Source organism: Bubalus bubalis, chromosome 24 (genome assembly GCF_019923935.1).
Source record: "Bubalus bubalis isolate 160015118507 breed Murrah chromosome 24, NDDB_SH_1, whole genome shotgun sequence".
NCBI classification, from domain to species: Eukaryota; Metazoa; Chordata; class Mammalia; order Artiodactyla; family Bovidae; genus Bubalus; species Bubalus bubalis.
In genome coordinates, this window is record NC_059180.1 from 41,308,028 (window position 1) to 41,325,791 (window position 17,764).

The following is a 17,764-nucleotide window of genomic DNA, read 5'->3' on the forward strand; positions in this document are numbered from 1 at the left end:
CAAGAGCAGGAACTGCATCCATGAAATTAAAAGACACTTACCCCTTGGAAGAAAAGCCATGGCAAACCTAGACAGTGTATTAAAAAGCAGAAACATCACTTTGCCAACAAAGGTCCATGTAGTCAAAGCTATGGTTTTTCCAGCGTCCTGTATGGATGTGAGAGTTGGACGATAAACAAGGCCGAAAAATTGATGCTTTGGGACTGTGGTGTTGGAGAAGACTCTTGAGAGTAACCTGGACAGCAATGAGATCAAACCAGAAAATCCTGAAGGAAATCAACCATGAATATTCACTGGAGGGACTGATGCTAAAGCTGAAGCTCCAATACTTTGGCCACCAGATTCAAAGAGCCGACTCACTGGAAAAGAGCTTGATGCTGGGAAAGACTGAAGGCAGGGGGAGAGGGGATGACAGAGGATGAGATGGTTGGATGGCATCACCGACTCAATCAACATGAGTTTGACCAAACTCTAGGAGATGGTGAAGGACAGGGAAGCCTGGCATGCTGCAGTCCATGGGGTCCGTAAGTGTCAGAGAGGACTGAGCAACAAGAACAACCAGGAGCTTCTCCCTCCTGTCCAGGGACTTCCACTCCCAACAAGGGCCTTAAGACTTGCCCCGCCCCCAGGCTCCCCTCTCCCTGTCAGTTAGCTCCCCAGGTGCTGGGACCACACCCTCTCTGATCCACTCCACCCGCTAGCTCCTGTGCCTAGCCTGCCTGCGGCCTCCCGCTGTGGCTCGGAGTCCGCTCTGCTCTTGGTGGAGCTGGTGCGGGCGGTGCGGGCTCCTGCTTAAGCGTGTCATCATCTCACCTTCCTCTCCCCCCACCTGCCTCCCCCTACCTCAGTTTACCCTAAAGGATTAGACAGGGAAGGGCTCATGAGAGGGGGCGCCCTCCAGAGCCCCACTGTGGGGAGGGCAGCGTCCTGTCCTGGGTGTGCAAGCAGCCTGTCCTTGGGTCCTCAGAGCTTTGCTGACCCCAGCGCAGTCTCAGATCGCTGTCCGAATGAACTCCGCTGAGAAGGGAGCAGGGCAGTCCTGTAAAGCTCAGTTTTTCTGACACAGTTGAGGTTTGGAAACCGATACATTTGATAAATCCATACATACACCCGCCCCTGCTCCAGCATTTCATGGTCACTGTCGCCCTCTGCTGGCCATGTTGGGCATCAAGCAATGAAATCAGATCGATGATATTCTTGCAGCTGAAGATGGAGGAACTCCACGTGGTGCTCAGTCGCATGTGGGTCTCTTTGCCACCCCATGGATTGTAGCTCCCAAGTCTCCTCTGTCTGTGGAACTTCCAAGGCAAGAATACTGGATTGGGTTTCCATTTCCTCCTCCAGGAGAAGCTCTAAACAGTCAGCAAAAACAAGGCCTGGAGCTGACTGTGACTCAGATCATCAGCTCCATATTGCAAAATTCAGGCTCAAATTGAGGAAAGTAGGGGAAACCACTAGGCCATTCAAGCATGGCTTAAATCAAATCCCTTATGATTAAACAGTGGAGGAGACAAATTGATTCAAGGGATTAGCTCTGATAGACAGAGTGTCTGAAGATCTATGGATGGAGGTTTGTAACTTTGTACAGGAGGTGGTGACCAAAACCATCCGCAAGAAAAAGAAATGTAAGAAGGCAAATCAGTTTCTGAGAAGGCCTTACAAATAGCTGAGAAAAGAAGAGAAGTGAAAGGCAAAGGAGAAAGGGAAAGATATACCCAAGAATGCAGAATTCCCTAGTAAGGAGAGATAAGAAAGCCTTCTCTAGGGAACAATGCAAAGTAAAGGAAAACAACAGAATGAGAAAGACTACAGATCTCCTCAAGAAAATTAGAGACACTAAGGCAATATTTCATGCAAAAATGGGCAAAATAAAGGACAGGAAACGTAAGGACCTAAAAGAAGCAGAAGAGATTAAGAAGAGATGGCAAAAATACACAGTAGAACTGTACAATAAAGGTCTTAATGACCCGTATAACCCAGATGGTGTGGTGGTCACTCACTTGGAGGCAGACATCTTGGGCTGTGAAGTCAAGTGGGCCTTATGAAACATTACTACGCTACTGGAGGTGATGGAATTCCAGCTGAGCTATTTCAAATCCTAAAAGATGATGTTGTGAAAGTGATGCACTCAATATGCCAGCAAATTTGGAAAACTCAGCAGTGGCCACAGGACTGGAAAAGGTCAGTTTTCATTCCAATCCTAAAGAAGGGCAATGCCAAAAAATGTTCAAAGTGAAAGTGAAGTCGCTCAGTCGTGTTCAACTTTTTGCGACCCCATGGATTGCAGCCCACCAGGCTCCTCCATCCATAGAATTCTCCAGGCAAGAATACTGGAGTGGGTTGCCATTAAACTACCATACAATTGTGCTCATTTCACATGCTAGCAAAGTAATGTTCAAAATCCTTCAAGCTAGGCTTCAACAGTACATGAACTGAGAACTTCCAGATGTTCAAGCTGGATTTAGAAAAGAAGAAGGAACCAGAGATCAAATTGCCAATATCCGCTGGGTCCTAAAAAAGCAAGGGAATTCCAGAAAAAATATCTACCTCTGCTTCCTGGACTACATTAAAGCCTCTGACTCTGTGGATCACAACAAAAAGTGGAAAATTCTTCAAGAGATGGGAAAACCAGACCACCTTCCCTGCTTCCTTACCTCATTTCACGGCCAGCGTTTCCCTCTGCCGGTCATGTTGGGAATCGACAGGGCTCTTGGACTCCCCGCCCAGGAGGGGGCACTTAGAGATGTCACCCCCCCAATACCAAACAAAGGTCAAGCGGCAAGTTAGAATCAGACATGGAACAATGGACTGGTTCAAAATTGAGAAAGTAGAACATCAAGGCTGTATATTGTCACCCTGATTAATTAATTTATATGCAGAGTACATTATGTGAAATGCCGGGCTGGATGAAGCACAAGCTGGACTCAAGATTGCCGGGAGAAATATCAGTAACCTCAGATACGCAGATGACACCACCCTAATGGCAGAAAACGATGAGGAATTAAAGAGCCTCTTGATGAAAGTGAAAAAGAGAGTGAAAAAGCTGGCTTAAAGCTCAACATTAAAAAACCAAAGATCACGGCATCCCATCCTATCAGTTCAGTTCAGTTCCAGTTCAGTTGCTCAGTCGTGTCCAACTCTTTGCGACCCCATGAATCGCAGCACGCCAGGCCTCCCTGTCCATCACCAACTCCCAGAGTTCACGCAGACTCACGGCCATTGAGTCAGTGATGCCATTCAGCCATCTCATCCTCTGTCATCCCCTTCTCCTCCTGTCCCCAATCCCTCCAGCATCAGAGTCTTTTCCAATGAGTCAACTCTTCACATGAGGTGGCCAAAGTACTGGAGTTTCAGCTTTAGCATCATTCCTTCCAAAGAAATCCCAGGGCTGATCTCCTTCAGAATGGACTGGTTGGATCTCCTTGCAGTCCAAGCAACTCTCAAGAGTCTTCTCCAACACCACAGTTCAAAGGCATCAATTCTTTGGCACTCAGCTTTCTTCACAGTCCAACTCTCACATCCATACATGACCACTGGAAAACCATAGCCTTGACTAGATGGACATTTGTTGGCAAAGTAATGTCTCTGCTTTTGAATATGCTATCCAGGTTGGTCATAACTTTCCTTCCAAGGAGTAAGCGTCTTTTAATTTCATGGCTGCAGTCACCACCTGCAGTGATTTTGGAGCCCCCAAAAATAAAGTCTGACACTGTTTCCACTGTTTCCCCATCTATTTTCCATGAAGTGATGGGACCAGATGCCATGATCTTTGTTTTCTGAATGTTGAGCTTTAAGCCAACTTTTTCACTCTCCACTTTCACTTTCATCAAGAGGCTTTTTAGTTTCTCTTCACTTTTTGCCATAAGGGTGGTGTCATCTGCATATCTGAGGTTATTGATATTTCTCCCAGCAATCTTGATTCCAGCTTGTGTTTCTTCCAGTCCAGCGTTTCTCATGATGTACTCTGCATATAAGTTAAATAAGCAGGGTGACAATATACAGCCTTGACATACTCCTTTTCCTATTTGGAACCAGTTTTTTGTTCCATGTCCAGTTCTAACTGTTGCTTCCTGACCTGCACACAGATTTCTCAAGAGGCAGGTCAGGTATGCCAAAGCCTTTGACTGTGTGGATCACAATAAACTGTGGAAAATTCCCATCCTATCACTTCACAGCAAATAGATGGGGAACAATGGAAACAGTGACAGACTTTATTTTCTTGGGCTCCAAGATCACTGAGGACAGTGACTGCAGCCATGAAATTAAAAGACGCTTGCTCCTTGGAAGAAAAGCTATGACAAACCTAGACAGTGTATTAAAAAGCAGAGACATGACTTTGCCAACGAAGGTCCATATAGTCAAAGCTATTGTTTTTCCAGTGTCGTGAGAGTTGAATGATAAAGAAGACTGAGTGCCGAAAAATTGATGCTTTAGGACTGTGGGGTTGGAGAAGACTCTTGAGAGTAACCTGGACAGCAATGAGATCAAACCAGAAAATCCTGAAGGATATCAACCCTGAGTGTTCAGTAGAAGAACTGACGCTGTAGCTGAAGTTCCAATACTTTGGCCACCAGATTCGAAGAACTGACTCACTGGAAAAGACCTTGATGCTGGGAAAGATTGAAGGCAGGAGGATAAGGGGAGACAGAGGATGAGATGGGTGGATGGCATCATCGACTGAAGCAACATGAGTTTGAGCAAACTCTAGGAGATGGTGATGGACAGGGAAGCCTGGCAGGCTGCAGTCCATGGGGTCCCAGAGTAGGATTCAACTGAGCAACTGAAGGACAACAAGCGGCCCAGGGACCAGGAGACACAGGCCAGGCCCTGGGTGGTCTTGGGGACACTGTCCCCATGACAGGACCTGCCTCCTTCCTATGGGGCAGATCTGCGGATCTGATTCAAGGCCCCCACTGGAGGCTGAGTCAACCCCCATCAGGGACACGTGGGTGCCCAGGAGAGCACTGCCCGGGAACAAGTCTGACACAGGAGACAAAGGCCTGGCCTTCATGCAGCTCCTCTGGCAGGTACCAGGCGTGGCCAGGACAGGTGGGGCTGGGCCTGCCTGGCCCTTTAAGAGGGCCACCAGGTGGTGGGAGGGGGGAGAATTCCATTTGCCTAGCAACAGGAGGGCTTGGTGTGTACTGGTCTCCGGGAGACCAGAAGCCACGTCCTGCTTGGGGACCCAGTGGCTGGAGCTGCCCTGCTGAGCGAGCTGAACGGCCCCCCTCCCTCTCTCCCCACTCCCGCCAGTGCCTGGGCGGCGCCATGGCACAGACGGACATACTCCTGACCAAGGAGCCCGCCCCACAGACGGTGCCAGCATGCCAGCTGCCCTGCAAGCTGTACGATGTGGCCCGAAACACAGGCGCCCACACGTCCTCGGGCCTGGCCACCTCTGGCTTCCGCACGGCCAAGTACTTGCTGGACGAGTGGTTCCAGAACTGCTATGCCCGCTACCACCAGGCCTTCGCCGACCGTGACCAGTCGGAGCGGCAGCGCCATGAGAGCCAGCAGCTGGCGGCGGAGACCGAGGCACTGGCGCAGCGCACGCAGCAGGACTCCACGAGGAAGGTGGGCGAGCGCCTGCAGGACATGCACGGCTGGAAGTCGGAGCTGCAGCGCCAGGTGGAGGAGCTGGTCTCTGAGACCGAGCTGCTGCTGGCCCAGAAGCAGCGGCTGGAGCGCGCCCTGGATGCCACGGCCGGGCCCTTCTCCATCGTCACGGACAACCTGCAGTGCCGCGAGCGCCGTCAGCACCCCGACCTCGTGCGCGACTGTGTGGAGATCGAGCTGCTGAAGGTTTGGCTGCCCCATCCCTGGAGCCGCAGACCGGCCTCCCAGCTCTCTCCAGGGAGCACGACCTTCCCTGTGTTCCCTCCTCGACTTGGCTGTGCAGAGCCTTGGTGCCCGGGCACCCCCGGGAGCCTGCACTCTCTGCACACGTGGGGATACTCGAGCACATGCCCAGGCACAGAGGGGTGGGGTGCCAGAACCAACTGGTCCTGGGGCCTCCCCAGCTGGGGGCAGGGGTGGAACTCAGGCTGCCTGGGGGGAGGGGGGAGGGTGGCCAGGTCTGGCCTTCCCTTGGCCTGGTCCCCACAGTGGGTGCTGGGCAAGGCTGAGCTCCCTGCAAGGTGGGCCAGTCAGGCCCTGCTGGGTGAGGGGCACCATGGCCTGGGTGCCCCCCTGCATGGGGGGCAGGGCTGGAGCCTGGTCTTGTTCACTTGGCCCAGCCCTAGGTGCAGGGTTTCTGATGTGCCTGTTCCACCCCGGCTCCCACTTGGGGCGAGGCAGGGCCCAGGCCACGGTGGGATTCATCCTGGAACGTGTGCTGGGATGATGTTGGCCTGAGGCAGGGTGGGGCTCGGCCCCCAGGAAACCAGGAAGGGCCTGAGCTGGGCCCCAGGGGCGGCTGGCTGGGGTTGGGGTGTGTGCAGGGCAAGGGAGACCCTCCTGGTCAGGTCGTGGTGGCGCCAGTATCTATTGGGTGGTCCCTCAGTCACCCCTGGGTCCCGGCACCTGCTGAACTGCCCCTCTGGTCACCCTGGGTCATGCAGATGAAGCCTGACCCTGAGTTCACAGAGGTGGAGCCCTAACACAACCCCACCCTGCCGGTTGATGTCCGTGTTGGAAATCTAGCCTCAGACCAGCGTGCAGGTGTGGACGGTGAAGGTGGGGTGGAGGCCGCGTGCATCCCACAGAGACCCAGCAGGACCTGTCCTTGGGGCAGCCCCGAAGGACTGGGGGTCACCCGGGCCAGGCCCCCGATGCTGGCGGGGAAGGGCCTCAGCTGTGAGCAGGCTGCAGCCACAGGTACTCATGAGACGGGGAGACACACACAGTCAGGCACCCGGGGACCCCCTCAAACCTGGGTGCCTCCCCTGAGCCCAGGCCCTTCCCCTGCCCTCCCCCCACGGCCCCACCCTCACACTTTCACTCAAGAACCTCCCAAGGCTCCAGGAGTGATGGCTCTGTTCTGAGTCAGGCGCCCCGCCCAGCAGTACATGGACAACCAGTCAGGAAAGGAAGGCGGGCCCGCGGGTCAGAACTGGACACAAGGGCTTAGAGCCCAGGGGAGGCGAAGATTCGGATCCGGGGAGGGCTTTTCCTCCGCAGGAAATGAACCCGTCAGGGAGGCAGGAGGAAACAGGGTTCCCGTGTGTCCTGGGCGTGTGAGGGCAGTCCCAGGTGGGGACTTAGTCGATAGGGTCTTCAGAGGCTATTGCCGGGCTCTCCGGGGTCCGTGGGCAGGCGCCAGTGATGGCCCAGAGCCCGGGGGTGCTGCGTGCCCAGCAAGTGGGAACCACCTTTGGCTGATGCTCCCCACAGCCCATAGAAGACCCCCAAAGAACCCACTGTAGTGCCCCAGACAGGGTGCTCCAAGCCCAGAATAAATCCACTAAGATAACCAAGCTCGCCCCCATGTCCACCAAAGAAACTGGGGCCACAGGCAGGGCCCAGTTCCACTGGGCGTCACCCCAAACTCTGCTCCTCCTCGGGGTTTAAGAGCCTGGAGGTCCTCAGACTCTCACCAGGGGCGGGGGTCTTCTCCCCCAGGAGGCCGAGCTCATCCGGAACATTCAGGAGCTCCTGAAAAGGACCATCATGCAGGCTGTGAGCCAGATTCGGTGGGTCTGGGTGGCGTCCAGAGCTGCCCTCGGGGTGACCCCGTCCCCCTACCCCTCAGGCCACTGTAGGCAGGAGGTCGGCTGACCTGGCCCTGAGGCTCCGAGAGGTGACAGACTGTCTCCAGCCACAGCCAGGAGCACAGGGCAGGGAAGGGGCACTGGGCAGGTGGGGGTGGCCAAGGGGCCTGGACATCTAGAGCCAGACCAGCACCCCGGGGCCCACCGTCAGCAGATGAGGCCCCCCTGCCACCTGGGGGCTGGCTATGCCCAGCGTCGGGGTGTGCCCAGCTCAACACCCGCCCCGACGCAGGCCCTGCCCACTGTCCGCCCGCAGGCTGAACCGGGAGCACAAGGAAACCTGCGAGATGGACTGGTCCGACAAGGTGGAGGCCTACAACATCGACGAGGCCTGCTGCCGCTACAACAACCAGAGCACCGACGTGCAGTTCTACCCGCACTCAGCCAAGTTCGAGGAGAGGTGGGGCTGCGAGATCCCGCCTGGGCTCCCCGTCCCTCCGCTTGAGGGCCTCTGTGCAGCTCTTCTGCTCCTGGGGTGGGCAGGCGAGCGGCGGGACCCCCACCCAAGTGCCGGGCACACACGGTTGGCCGTCCCGGCTGGGCTTCACAGAGGGAGGCAGGACCCAGCATTGGGGGCGGGGGGTGTGTATGTGTGTGTGAGAGAGACAGAGGAATGTGTGTGAGAGAAAGTGTATATGTGTGTGTGTGAGAGAGTCTGTGAGAGTGAGAGTGTGGAGTGTGTGTGAGAGTATGTAAGAGTGAGTATGTGTGTGAAAGAATGTGTGAGTGAGAGTGAGAGAGAGTGTGTGTAACAGAGTATGAGAGAGTGACAGTGTGTGTGTCTGTGTGTGAATGTGTGTGTGTGAGATTGTGTGTGTGAGATTAAGAGTGTGTGTGTGTGAGATTGAGAGTGTGTGTGTGTGTGTGAAAGTGTGTGTGTGTGAGAGGTGTGTGTGAGACTGTGAGACTGTGTGTGAGTGTATGAGAGAGTGTGTGTGTGTATGTGTGAGAAAGTGAGAATGTGTGTGTGAGTGTGCACGTGAGTGTGCAAGAGTGTGTGTGAGAGTGAGAATATGTGTGTGAAAGAATGTGTATGAGTGAGAGTGTGTGTGTGTAACAGAGGGTGAGAGAGTGACAGAGAGTGTGTGTGAATGTCTATGTGTGTGAAAGAGTGTGTGTGTGTGTGAGAATGTGTGTGAGATTGAGAGTGTGTGTGTGAGCATGTGTGTGTGTGAGATGGAGAGTGTGTGTGTGTGTGAAAGTGTGTGTGTGTGAGAGGAGGGGTGTGTGTGTGTGTGAGAGACTGTGAGACTGAGTGTGTGAGTGTATGTGTGAGTGTAAGTGTGTGTGTGCGCGCGTGTGTGTGAGAAAGTGAGAATGTGTGTGAGTGTGCACGTGAGTGTGCGAGAAAGTGAGTGTGTGTGTGTGTGTGTGTGTGTGTGTAGGGGGGAGCGGACTGCAGCTCCGCGTGTGGCCGGCAGGGGGCGCGCGGCCACCACCCGTCACAGCCACGGCCGTCGGGGCACGAGCGCGGGGACCAGCGGGCGGCGCAGGAGGCACTGGGAGCGCGCGCAGAGACCCTACGGGCGCCGTAGCGGGCGGGGCACAGGGGCGCGGGGCCGCGGCGTGGCCCTAGGACTGCGGGTGGTCGTTTGTGCCGAAGCGCTGGGGACTCGGGGTGTGGAGGGTGTGGAGGGCGCGGGGAGGCCCTAGTAGGTGCCCCCACCGATCGCGGTGTCGGCCTACTCCCCTCACCCGTAGTGCCTCCACGCCCGAGACCTGGGCCAAGTTCACCCAGGAACACCTGTACCGCGCTGAGCGCGAGCGCCTGGCCTCGGTCAACCTGCGGAACCTCATCGACTGCATCCTGCAGGACACGTCCGAGGACCTGCGGCTGCAGTGCGACGCCGTGAACCTGGCCTTCGGGCGGCGGTGCGAGGAGCTGGAGGACGCGCGCCACAAGCTGGAGCACCACCTGCGCAAGGTGGGGCCTCGCAACTGCGCGCAGCCCGTGGCCAGGCCACGCCCATCCCGCAGCCAGGGCACACTCGGGCTATTATATAGCCACGCACAGCCCGCAGCCAGGCCGCGCCCAGGCTATTATATAACCACGCCCATCTCGCCCACCAGGTCACACCCTGGACACGCCCATCGCGCAGCCAGGCCACGCCCAGCTCATGACCTGGCCCCGTCAGGGCAGCCCCTGAGACTGGCTCTCCGCCAGTAACTACAAAGACCAGGCTCAGGATGGGTAGCCCAGACCATCACACTCCCACTGCCCACTATGCCCTGGTCACAGCCTGGCCTGGCCCTTGCCCCACCTTGGCCATCCTGAGGGAACCCTGGTCAGGGCCCCCCACCTCCCCCAGGGCCCCCATTAAGCTGATGAGAAAACCTAGTGGCATTAGAGGATGGTGGCATTGCCGCTGGCGTGACTGATACAGGGGAGGGCTGCAGGCCAGAGCAGGGAAGGTGGAAGGAGGTGGCGGGCTCAGCTCTTTAGGGGGTGTCCCTGATGCTGGCCCTGGCTCAGCAGGGCCCTGACCCTAGGCTCTCTGGGTGACCTTTGCTGCCTTTGTCTCCACAGCACCTGACCAGGGTCGGGGTCTGGTGACCTCAAGGCTGGGGCTCTTAGGACAGAGCCACTATGCACTGAGCTTTGCTGTCCTCCCCCAGCCCCACCCCTGGCCTCTGGGTGCCCATGGCAGGGCTGAGGTGGCCGTGCACACCCTCCCTTCTTCCGCACTGCCCCCAGAAGCACGGGGTAGGGCTTGGGGTGCGGGTTGACCCACGGGGCTGTCCTGTGTGGGTAAGACCCAGGGCGGGGGTGACCCACGGGCCATCCTGTGTGGATAAGACCCAGGGCGGGGTTGACCCACGGGCCGTCCTGTGTGCAGACGCTGCGGGAGATCACGGACCAGGAGCACAACATCGCGGCCCTGAAGCAGGCTATCAAGGATAAGGAGGCGCCTCTGAAGGTGGCCCAGACCCGCCTGTACCAGCGCTCCCACCGGCCCAACGTGGAGCTGTGCCGAGACGCTGCCCAGTTCAGGTGCTGTGGCCGCTGGGCCGTCACCCTCCACCATATGGGTGCCGTCCACCCGCCCCCAGGCCTCCACAGTCTCTGGGGCCCCCTTGAACATCCCCTGGCACACAGCCCTGCAGATGTAAAAAGGAAAGACGCTGGCCCCCACCTCACCCCCCACCCCACACACGGGGCTCCCACATTCCCTCTCCTGCCCCAGCAGCACTGGACACTGCATGTCCTTTGGGGGACACTGTGTGGGTCTCTGAGTGCCAGGGCCGGCCACACTCCCCACTTCACCCTGGTCTAGAATCTCAGGGTCTGGGAGGCAGAGCTCCCCGAGCCACATGGCCGCCCCGACCACCTGTCCTGGCCCTCCACACCTCTGACATCACGGTGAATGCACCTCCCCCTCCCAGCCTGGCTTCTGGGTCTCCCCTGGGGCTTTTGGGGGTCCTTCTATGGCCGAGCATATTGAGCAGTACGCCCTGCCCGGGCGCCTGGCCTTTGAACCTGGGGCTGGCCCCTTGGCACCCTTGGTAGGCCCGGTGTCCAGGCTGGCCCCACTCAGCCCGCCTCTGCCCACAGGCTGGCGAGTGAGGTGGAGGAGCTGAACCTGTCCCTGGCAGCGCTGAAGGAGAAGCTTCTGGAAGCGGAGCAGTCCCTTCGCAACCTGGAGGACACGCGCATGAGCCTGGAGAAGGACATCGCGATCAAGACCAACAGCCTCTTCATCGACCGCCACAAGTGCATGGCCCACCGCGCCCACTACCCCACTGTGCTGCAGCTGGCCGGCTACCAGTGACCGCCGGGCGCAGGGCCCACCCCTCCTTGAATAAAGAGCACATTAGCTTTCTACTCAGCGTGCGCACCTGGGCAGGGTCGCTTTGCCTGTGGACCCCATCGTCCCCGCCATGGGAGGCCAGGGGTCTCCTGGCTGGGGCACCCCGTCCCCACTTGGGGACAGGGGTCAGTCGAGGTCCCCCTCATTGCCCTCTGCTGACCACCTGGGCCACCTGCCAGATGCTTCCAGGGGAGCGTCACCTCCCGTCACCACTGGTCACGGCCTCTGGGCCCCGCAGTGGCAGCTGAGCTCCGTTCTTCTTCACCGTGCCCTGGACGGTCACCCAAGGCCAGCGGGCACTCCCCTCTCATTAGCAGGGGCGTCAGAACATGGTGCTGGCCCGGCTACCCGCAAGGGACTTGGTCCCTGGGCTGCACACTGCAGGCCTGGGGCAGTGACCACCCAGGGAACCGTGGGACCGCTCCCTGCCACCCCTACCTGGCGCGGGCTGGGCACCAGAGGGCACACCTGAGCTGGGGGTGGGGGTGTCCACGGCTCTGGACAGAAGTGGGTGCTGCCTCTGGGGCACCCCCTGAGCAGCACCAGGCTTTCTCTCTCCCCTTCTGCTGAGGCTCTCTCCCTGTGCCCCCTGCTGACGAGCTCAAGGGGGCCGCTTCCCTCCCCGACAGCAGCTCATCAGCAGGACTCGGGCAGCCTGCATTAAGAGGCCAGGAGATAATAACCCGGCCGCACACTCGCAGCTCTCAGACCCCATTATCAGCCGAGGCCGCGCTGTGCGGAGCCCCCATCAGTGCCCAGGGCCTCCGTGTCCCAGCCCCCACCCCAACCCCCCACTGGGGCCGCTGACGGGGAGCCGAGCGGAGGTGCTGTGCTCATTATCTCCACGGCCCGGGGGGCCGGGCGCTCATTGTTCGCAGTTGTCTCATGACCACCCATGAGGCCGGAAATCTTGTCCTCTTGTAGAGACAAATGACCAGGCCCTGGAGCTGAGGGATGGTCCTGGGCTGCTCAGCAGGTTCCCGAGGCGGTGGCTGCATCTCTCTGGGGAGTCAGCAGCCCTGGAGAGGAGGCAGACAGCTACGCCCACCCCCAGGGATTCAGGCCCTGCAGGAGTGGGGAGCCGGGAGGCACAGGGGGACACCAGGGCCCTGAGGGTGGCTGAAGCCCGGGGACACTCTGGCCACTGCTGAGTCCATGGTGCCCATTTTAGATGGAGAAACGAGGTCAGACGCAGGGAGCAGTGGAGCCCGGGCGTTTCTCTCTCTCTGGGTGCCCCAGAAGCCCCCGAGACGAAAGTGGAGCGGGCAGAGAGGAGCCCCCAGCCCACCCCTGGGCCCAGCAGCTCTGGCTGGAGCCTGGGTTAGCCCAGCCCTGGCAGGGGGTGGTGGGGTGGCGTCTGCAGAGAGGCCTCCGTCCAGGCCACCCGATCCGGATGCCACCAGAAAGCGTCCTTGCTCCAGACAAGGACAAGGCGTGGGGACGGCTGAGCACTGTTGCAGTGAGAACCTTCACCTCCGGGGGCTGGGGGCGTCCGGGAACCGGCTCCAGCTGGCAGGCTCCCCTGACCACAGCCCTCACCTGCTCTGCTCTCCCCAGCCTGGCATGAGAATCCCCCACAGGTGGGGTCCCCCATCTCCCCCTCTACCCCCAGCCTGCCTCCTCTATGGTCAGCAGCGAGGAGGGCACGGGGTGCCTGTGGGGAGTGCCGGACCCTGGGCTGTGCCCAGATCCGCAGGGGCGAGCAAGCCAGCCCCAGATGCCCGCAGCCTGCCTCCCGGAAGGTGGCCCCAGCTCCCCAGGCCATGTCGGTGCCCCGCCGCCAGGCAGCCTGGCTTGGTGTGGTCGAGGAGGGGGGATGCTTCTCAGGGAGTCACATGGCCTCATGCTCAGAGGCCGAGGCGCCAGGCGCTGCCCGGGGCCCAGTGTCCAGCTGCTCAGGCCCAAGCAAGCGTGAGGCCAGGTCCTGGTGTAGTCACAGACCCCGCCTGCCACTGCCCGGGGCGCCCTGTGAGTCATTCCTGCTGGAGGGGGCTGGCATCACAGGGACATAACCCTCATCCCCTGAAAAGCTTGGCTACTTGCCAAGGGCCCCCGACAGGGTATCACAGTCTCTCCACTGGGCGCCATGACCCTGCTAGGGTGCGGCGGGAGGTGGGGGCAGACACCACAGCCTGGCCAGACGCTGCCCCCCACCCCCCAGCGCCACCCTCCAGGCCCAGCCCTCACGGCCCAGCCCGAGATGGGAGGGGGCCACTGTCACCAGGTGGGCTCAGCACCGGTGAGTTGTCTGTCTCCAACTTTGGCCTCCGGCCTCGTTGCCAGTCTCCACTCAGCCACTACTCCAGCCTCCCCGACTCCCCCTAAGTCACCGCACCCCAGATGGCAGCCAGTCCCACAGTCCTGGCCACCCTAGGCGCCCAAGGCCCGCCACAACAGGGCTGGGGGAGGACCCCAGAGCCCCCGAGGCGGGGCTGTGGCAAGTGGCAGGCTGGGTGGCGGGCATCAGGGCCCCGTGAGCCTCCTGCCGGGAGCTCGGAAGCTGGCCCGAGGCCTGTTGGTCTTGGATGGCCAAGAGGGAAGCCACGGGTGCCTGGGGCGGGCATGAAAGGGCTCTTTCACCGGCCGCTGTGCTGAGACGCTGGAGACCGCCAGGCAGGCAGCAACCCCCGGTCGTGAAATGGTAACGGGCGGTGGGGGTGGGTAGTGGTCTTTACAGTAACCTTGAGCAGGGCCTGGGGTAGGGGCCCCAGCAGCACAGGCCTGCCTGGGGGGGTGGCTGCCCAGGAGACACCCACGCTGGTCCGTTTCCTCCATGGGAGGGGTCTGGGAGAGTCCTGCAGGGTCCAATGTGGCTCAAGGGGTGGGTGAGGGTCTGCGAGGTTTGAGAAGGAGGTGGTAGAGAGAAGGGGTCCCACCTGCCAGGAAAGCTCGGCTTGGGAGTGGGTCTCAGACTACATGAGAGGAAGGCCTGCATCTTGGGCTGCAGTCCTGAGGGCTTCCTGGAAGAGGGGGCCTGGGTATTTGCTCAGGATGGCCAGGGTACAGGGAAGAGTGAGGACCCCGATTTCACACACCTGCCCTTGCAGGAGACCAACCCTGCCTGAGCCTCTCGGACGCAGCCCTTGGGAGAACAGGGCAGGCAGAGTCCATTTGCCAGGAAAACTGAGGCCCGGGCCCACATGGAGCTCACCCAGGGCCCCCAGCAGCTGGAAAGTGTGGCTCCACCTGGCACTGATGGGCCCGGGGTCAGACAGGGTCTCCCACGGGAGGGAACGTGGAGACCGGAGGCTCAGGACTGGCAGGGATTAAAGACTAGCTTCTGTACAGCTGGGTGGGGGCCGGGGCAGCCTCCCTGGTTACCCTCCCTCCTCCTAGGGGGTCAGGATGCACATGTCCCCTCTGCCCAGCAAGGCAGCCTGGCAGAAACTGCCTCATGTCGGGCCCCACCCAACACAGGCCCGGGGCCCGGCTGCCTGGAGTGTGTGTGTGGGGTTGGGGGGCATACCCTTCCCTGAAGTAGCCCCTCCTGGAGGGCTCTGGCCAGTCCTGGTGAGGGGGGGTTGGGGGGCTGTTTCAGAGCCCCACCCCCACTCAGTGCCCCCTGCATCTTCCGGGTGTGGGATCTCCGGCCACGGGGCTTTGGGGACCCGGACTCCCCAACTGCAGGCACTGAGGGTGTCCGCTGCCACCCAGAACTAAGGCCTCGGTGAGGGAGGGGCACGAGCAAGGAGCAGTGCCCAGGAAGTGTCAGCTCCCACGGGCGGCTGCCTCGGTGCTTGGGGCTCGGGGTGGGCGGTGGGGGCCCTCCCAGCAGTGGTGGCCCCCAGGCTGTGTCAGGGAGGAGTCTCAGTCCCGGGGAGGGACCCATCAGCGTGTCAGGGCGGGATGAGTCCAGGAGGGGCTGACCGAGTGCTCTGTGCGGGACGAGGCTCTGGCTGAGCCCACCGCAGCCCCCTCGAGGGGTCCCATCTGTCCCTCCCCATCCAGGAGGCTCCCTGGGCCCCCCCATTGTCTCCCCCACACAGGGGAGCTGCCAGGCTGCCATGGGGGGCGCTGGGGGCTCAGCAGGGCTAGCCCTCCACTCCCCGCCTTCCTCTCCCACCTTTCTCTTCCCTTCCTGCCCGGCCCCAGGCCCTGGCCCGGATGGTGGCCCCTGCCTTCCTGCTGCTCCTGGCGCTGCCCGCTGGGGCCTGGCGCGGCCTGGGGCTGCCTCGCCGGCCGTGCGTGCAGTGCTGCCGTCCAACCTGGCCCCCCGCCGCCCCCGGCCCGGGTGCCCACGTGAGTGACGGGGACGCGTGGGTGGGGCTGCCCCGCCTGCGGCCCACCATCGACATCTCGATCCTGAAAGGTGAGTGTCCCCAGAGGGGTGGCCTCCCCCACCCTCAGCCCTACAGGGACACCTGTGCTGAGGGGAGGGGACAGGGCCCAGGGCGGGCTCTGGAAGGCGGGGGGCCCCGAGGAGACAATGGACGGGTGCCTGCTCCCCGCTCCCCACAGCCACCCCCCCGGGTGGGCAGAGGGTGTCCCAGGGAAGGGCCTGTGGATAGAGGGCCTCAGCCCTGCCCCTAGGGGAGGGGAAGGGGCCTGGGTCCCCTCTGGGGGTGAGAGAGGCAGGGTTCTGGGAGGGCCACACCCTGGGGGCTGGACGGCCGGCTGCACTGAGCTTGAACCCCAGCGCTCTCCTCCTTCAAAGACCAGTTCAGACCCTTCCTCTGGCGGCTGCCTGACCCCGCTGGCCTCACATGACCGTCAGCACAGACCCCAGAACAGCCAGGCCCTCAGGGTGTGGCTTCTTTCTCTTTGCCCCTTGGAGGGTGGGTTAGCGCCCCTCTGAGAGAGGAGACTGAGGCCCACAGAGGCGAGGTCACTTGCAGGGCTGCGTGGCCAGAGAATCTGACCCTGGGAGCCTTGACCAGGGGCTTCTGCTCACCCCCCGCCCCTCCCCGGCAGGTGAGAAGGGCGAGGCAGGGGTCAGAGGTCGCTCTGGCAGGAGCGGGAAAGAGGGCCCGCCAGGCTCCCGGGGCCTCCGGGGGCGCAAGGGCCAGAAGGGGCAGGCGGGGCTGCCGGGCGCGCAGTGCCCGCGCGCCTACGCGGCCTTCTCGGTGGGCCGGCGCGAGGGGCTGCACAGCGCCGACGCCCTCCAGGCGGTGACCTTCGACACGGAGCTGGTCAACCTGGACGGCGCCTTCGACCTGGCCTCCGGCCGCTTCCTCTGCACCGCACCCGGCGTCTACTTCCTGAGCCTCAACGTGCACACCTGGAACTACAAGGAGACCTACCTGCACATCATGCACAACACGCGCGCGGCCGCCGTGCTGTACGCGCAGCCCAGCGAGCGCAGCGTGATGCAGGCGCAGAGCCTGCTGCTGCCTCTGGCCGCGGGCGACGCCGTCTGGGTGCGCATGTTCCAGCGCGACCGCGACAACGCCATCTTCGGCGAGAGCGGCGACCTCTACATCACCTTCAGCGGCCACCTGGTCAAGCCGGACGCCGAGCTCTGACGGCTCGGCGCCACGCCAGCTCCCAGGGCCCACCCTCCAGAGCCCCCCGCCCAGGATTGGGGCCAGCTGTGATTGAGAGCCGCCCGCGTGCACACGCTGAGCTGAGCGCAGCCCCGGCAGGAGCAAGACAGACCCACCAGCCCTGCTAGATGCGGACCCCAACCGAGGGGTCCCAGCAAGAGATTCCGGAGCAGACCCGCGTTCCCTGCGCGCGGTGGGCGGGGTTGGGGCGGGGCACCTCCACCCGCTAAGGAGCTTGGCCCCCTGGTTGGGTTCCCTTTCCCCTTATAAAGGCTATGCCAGGCCCCGTGCTGTGAGAGAATTACAAAGCACCTACTGGGTGCTGGGCTGGACGCTGGGGAAGCTCCGGGGGAGGAGTGGAGTATGCTGAATTCCAGGGTGCTCAGGGGAGCAGAGGCCACCGGACCAACGACATGGAGTAGGTGGGTGGCCGGGCCAGGCCAGGCCAGGCCTCTGCCTGGGTGAACACACTGCCAGCCCTGGTGGGTCGATTTTCTGGGGCTTGAGGCATCCCCGGGTCTGTCTTGAGTGGGCTGGGAGGAACATGCGTGCCTGAGCCCGGGGAGCCCCAGACCCCTGGGGTATCACCTCCCACTTCCACATGTTGAAGCTGGGCCTGGCGGGGACCTGCAGTGAGCAGGCCGGCCCCATCCCTGCGGGCAGGCATGTGTGGACTGGCCGAGCTTTCTCCACTGGAGGCCTCCGTCCGCCCAGCAGTAGGAGCCACCCGGCTGCCCGCCCTCCGGTCCGCTCCGAGCCTGTT

The 17,764-nt window shown here is 60.9% G+C and overlaps 2 protein-coding genes across 2 annotated transcripts; both read left to right on the forward strand.

Annotated features, from left to right (window-relative positions):
• The first annotated feature begins 5,163 nt into the window (after nucleotides 1-5,163).
• On the forward strand, nucleotides 5,164-11,509 carry TEKT4 (tektin 4). Its single transcript, XM_006061667.4, has 6 exons — nucleotides 5,164-5,802; nucleotides 7,561-7,631; nucleotides 7,966-8,109; nucleotides 9,411-9,633; nucleotides 10,547-10,701; nucleotides 11,263-11,509. Exons 1-6 carry the CDS (start codon nucleotides 5,269-5,271, stop codon nucleotides 11,477-11,479), a joined length of 1,344 nt encoding a protein of 447 aa, XP_006061729.3. The 5' UTR covers nucleotides 5,164-5,268; the 3' UTR covers nucleotides 11,480-11,509.
• Nucleotides 11,510-14,029: 2,520 nt separating this feature from the next.
• C1QTNF8 (C1q and TNF related 8) lies at nucleotides 14,030-17,285 on the forward strand. Its single transcript, XM_006061666.3, has 3 exons — nucleotides 14,030-14,159; nucleotides 15,611-15,827; nucleotides 16,430-17,285. Exons 1-3 carry the CDS (start codon nucleotides 14,157-14,159, stop codon nucleotides 16,978-16,980), a joined length of 771 nt encoding a protein of 256 aa, XP_006061728.2. The 5' UTR covers nucleotides 14,030-14,156; the 3' UTR covers nucleotides 16,981-17,285.
• Nucleotides 17,286-17,764: the final 479 nt, after the last annotated feature.